General features: G+C 35.5%; 1 protein-coding gene across 1 annotated transcript in view; it reads right to left on the bottom strand.

Moving 5' to 3' along the window:
• Positions 1-1,832: 1,832 nt before the first annotated feature.
• Positions 1,833-3,832, bottom strand: part of LOC125841574 (uncharacterized) — a 3,519-nt gene continuing 1,519 nt past the window's right edge. Inside the window, exon 2 of the mRNA XM_049520726.1 lies at positions 1,833-1,850. Within this exon, the coding sequence (XP_049376683.1) occupies positions 1,833-1,850 (18 nt within the window). The remainder of the gene's footprint in view (positions 1,851-3,832) is intronic.

The following is a 3,832-nucleotide window of genomic DNA, read 5'->3' as shown; positions in this document are numbered from 1 at the left end:
ATATATTCCAAAAAACGAAAATCAGTCCCAAAATTTCAAAATTTGCTTTGATTCTTGTTTTTAACATTAGATCTTTGTTGACTAGTGTTTTTTGAGTTTATGTTCAAAATTTCAAATGATTTGAAGTTTTGGAGAATCTACCATTAAAAAATGTTCAAGTTTTGAAACTTTGAAGAGATTTCAATTGGGTTTTGTTGAGTTAGGTTGAATTCGAGCTCAAAAGAAATTGAGTTTTGGTATCTAGCTCGGAGCGAAACTACTCTTGAAATTTGAGGCGATTCATGAAGAATTGAATAAGTTTGAAATTTGGGAATTGTTAATGTTCTTTATGCGTTCTTGGTGTTCTTAAGGATGTAGAAGCAAAAAATGTACATTTGATCCAAAAACACCAATAGAAAAATGTTAAAACCATGTTTGGTGTGTAAAAAATGGTTTTGCAAAACCGGAGTTAAAAAAAATGGCATGGATGAGCCTTTTCTTTAACAGCAATGGCATAAATGAGCCAAACTTTTAACGGATGGCATAAATGAGCCTTCTCTAAAAGTTCGATGGCATATTTGAGCCTTTTCCCATAAATATATCAAAATATTCTAATTTAATGACAACTTGAAGGAAAAAAGAAGGGGAATTATTTTTAAAATATTGGTTGTTAAAAGAAAGAAATGATTGCTAAGGAAAATCATATGGGAACTTTGGACTTTTTTTCCCCCTCTTTTCTTAAATAAGTTAGGTACAATGACGCATTAATATTTATTCTCTTGTGATACATAGTCTTGTAGAATAAATTCTTGTAATCAAAAGCTTGAAAGGTACTTTTAGTTGACAAAGAATAAACATTTTTACACCTACCAAAATTAAAGGTTTCTTATGCACATATGTAAGGAAACTCTGCAAATTGTATATGTAATTAATTGATCATCACAAGCATCTAGGATTGTGACAAGATAAATAGTATGCTTTCAGCGTTAATCAAATGTTTCGAAATTAGTGGTACAGAAAATTGTCCCATTTAATGATTTTTTTTCATGCAACATGAATCTAAATTATTCGCAAAAGTCGAACACACCGATGGAAGGGGAATAAATGGTCGCAAGAGTTGAAAAGTATAGTTGAAGGAGAAAAATGCCTTTCGACAAAGAATGTTAGAGAGAATATTGGGAAATAATTTAAAGGTATTTTAATGTATTTAAATTCCATTGCAAAATGGAAAAGAAAGTGACTTTCGAAATTGAAGAGTCATATCCTCTATTCTTCTGGTGAGTATTCTATGGTGACCACTTTGTGCATATTAGGTAAAATTTCACTGTGTAATAGCCTGCTAAGCACACAACAAATGTAAACCACATTAGGCAAGTCCTATGAATCATGCTCGACTCAGAAGATATTATTGAGGGGGGATCAATCCCAGATCATCCGTTCCTTGAGTTTATGGACAAAATCTTGTAATCAAATATTTGTATATGTTTGTCTAATACATACACTTTTTCATTTTTTCTTTAGAAATTACATTACAAGTGCCAATCAATACGCAACATGCATCATAACTCAAGAAAAAGAGCCCCTCCCCCCTCCCCCCCCTCCCAAATGTCCTCTTCCAGGAGCAAAGCATAGGCTTGCAAATGGTTCCAGTAATAATTTGTGTTTGATCAAAATTGATTTCGAAAGCGTTTATAAAAAAAAAAAAAAAACTTTTGGGTTCTGAAAAAAAAAAACTTTTGGATTCTTTTCACTTGCTTTTGACGGGTTGAGAAACATTCATAAAAAGGCATAATATGGTTCTTTTTGAAGTAAAAATAGTCAAAATGTTAGAATCATGATGTTGATTTTTCCTCCTAATAAATGGCTAATGCCTACATATTCAAAAGAACAAACTTATTCACATTTCACACCCAATAATGCTTAATTGCGTATCCTAAATAACTAAAACTTCGTCTTTTACATATGGTAAAATTTTCATCAATTTTGTGATGCATATTGATAAATGGTTAGTGATAGTTCAAACAGAAAACTTAAATACGATAATTCAAATAGGAAACTCTCAAAAAAGATATAACAAGTGTGCTTTTGATCATTTTTTTTAATAAAAAAATTCTAATTAATTCCTTTAGTTATCCACGTAGAGTGTCATTTGATACCATTTTTAAACAAAAAAAGGAGAGTGTAGACCAGGCACCATCAAATACTAGTCGAGATATATTTTGATAAATAGCTGATAATGATTCAGATAAAATTTGAAACACTTAATTGCTCAAATAAAAAACTCACAAAAAATGATACTTTCAAATGTATTTTTGATTATTATCCCTTATATTTATTAAAAAAAAGGTGATAGTTGACTTCCCTTATTGCTATGTGGAGTATTTACGAAGGGTATAGTCCACAAAATTAAATGGAAGACTTTGTAAGAACAACACGAAGGTTAAATATCGGAGAAGACAAAGATAAATAAGATTCATATATTCTTAATTGAAAGTTTCTAATTCGAATTTTAGAAATGGAAGAATCTCATACAATGATAGCGAATACTTCTCTTTTTAATAGCTTTACACAAGATAAATCTGAAAGGTCAAAGTATACTAATTATCTAATTTTAAGATTAATATCTAGACAATCTCTCTTGTAGGTAACAACAACAACAACATACCCAGTGAAATCCCACTAGGTGGGGTCTGGGGAGGGTAGAGTGTACGCAGACCTTGCCACTACCTCGTGCGAGGTAGAGAGGCTGTTTCCGGGAGACCCTCAGCTCAGGTACATCAAATCCAAGTAAAAGGCGAGAAAGACAGTGTATATACATACCATCAAATGCGAAAGATAATGTACAATCAACAAAGGAAGACAATGAGAGAAGTGAAACGCAATAAACAACGAAAGGCTATCGATAACACAGACAAGAACTGCAAGTGCAAGACTAGGACTACTACACACGCTAACAACCCCTCACCCTCACAAGGAGAGACAACACGCTAGTCCTACTAACCTTCAACCTTAATACGAGACCTCCACTCCTTCCTATCTAGAGTCATGTCTTCGGTAATGTGGAGCTGAGCCAAGTCCTGTCTAATCACCTCTCCCCAATACTTCTTAGGCCTACCTCTACCCCTCCGCGTACCCTCTACAACCAGCCCCTCACACCTCCTCACTGGGGCGTCTGCGCCCCGTCTCTTCACATGACCAAACCATCTCAGTCTCGCTTCCCTCAACTTGTCCACCACAGAGGCCACTCCCACCTTCTCCCGGATAACTTCATTCCTAATCCTATCATTCCTAGTATGTCCACACATCCATCTCAACATCCTCATCTCCGCAACCTGCATTTTCTGAACATGAGAGTTCTTGACTGGCCAACACTCCGCTCCATACAACAAGGCCGGTCTAACTACCACTCTGTAGAACTTACCTTTAAGTCTAGGTGGAATTTTCTTATCACACAAGACTCCAGAGGCAAGCCTCCATTTCATCCAAGCAACCCCAATGCGATGTGTGACATCATCATCGATGTCACCACTTCCTTGTATTACAGACCCAAGATACTTAAAACTTTCTTTCTTGGGGATGCTCTGTGTGGCAAGTCTCACTTCTACATCTGCCTCATCCAACGCATCACTGAATTTGCACCCCAAATATTCTGTTTTGGTCCTACTTAACTTAAACCCTTTGGACTCAAGCGTTTGTCTCCACACCTCCAACCTCGCATTAACTCTATCCCGCGTCTCATCAATCAGTACTATGTCATCTGCAAATAACATACACCATGGGACCTCCTCCTGAATAGACCGCGTCAACTCATCCATCACCAAAGCAAATAGAAAAGGGCTAAGGACTGATCCTT

Source organism: Solanum stenotomum, chromosome 10 (assembly GCF_019186545.1).
Source record: "Solanum stenotomum isolate F172 chromosome 10, ASM1918654v1, whole genome shotgun sequence".
In the NCBI taxonomy this organism is placed as follows: Eukaryota; Viridiplantae; Streptophyta; class Magnoliopsida; order Solanales; family Solanaceae; genus Solanum; species Solanum stenotomum.
This window is presented reverse-complemented; position numbering and strand designations above follow the sequence as displayed.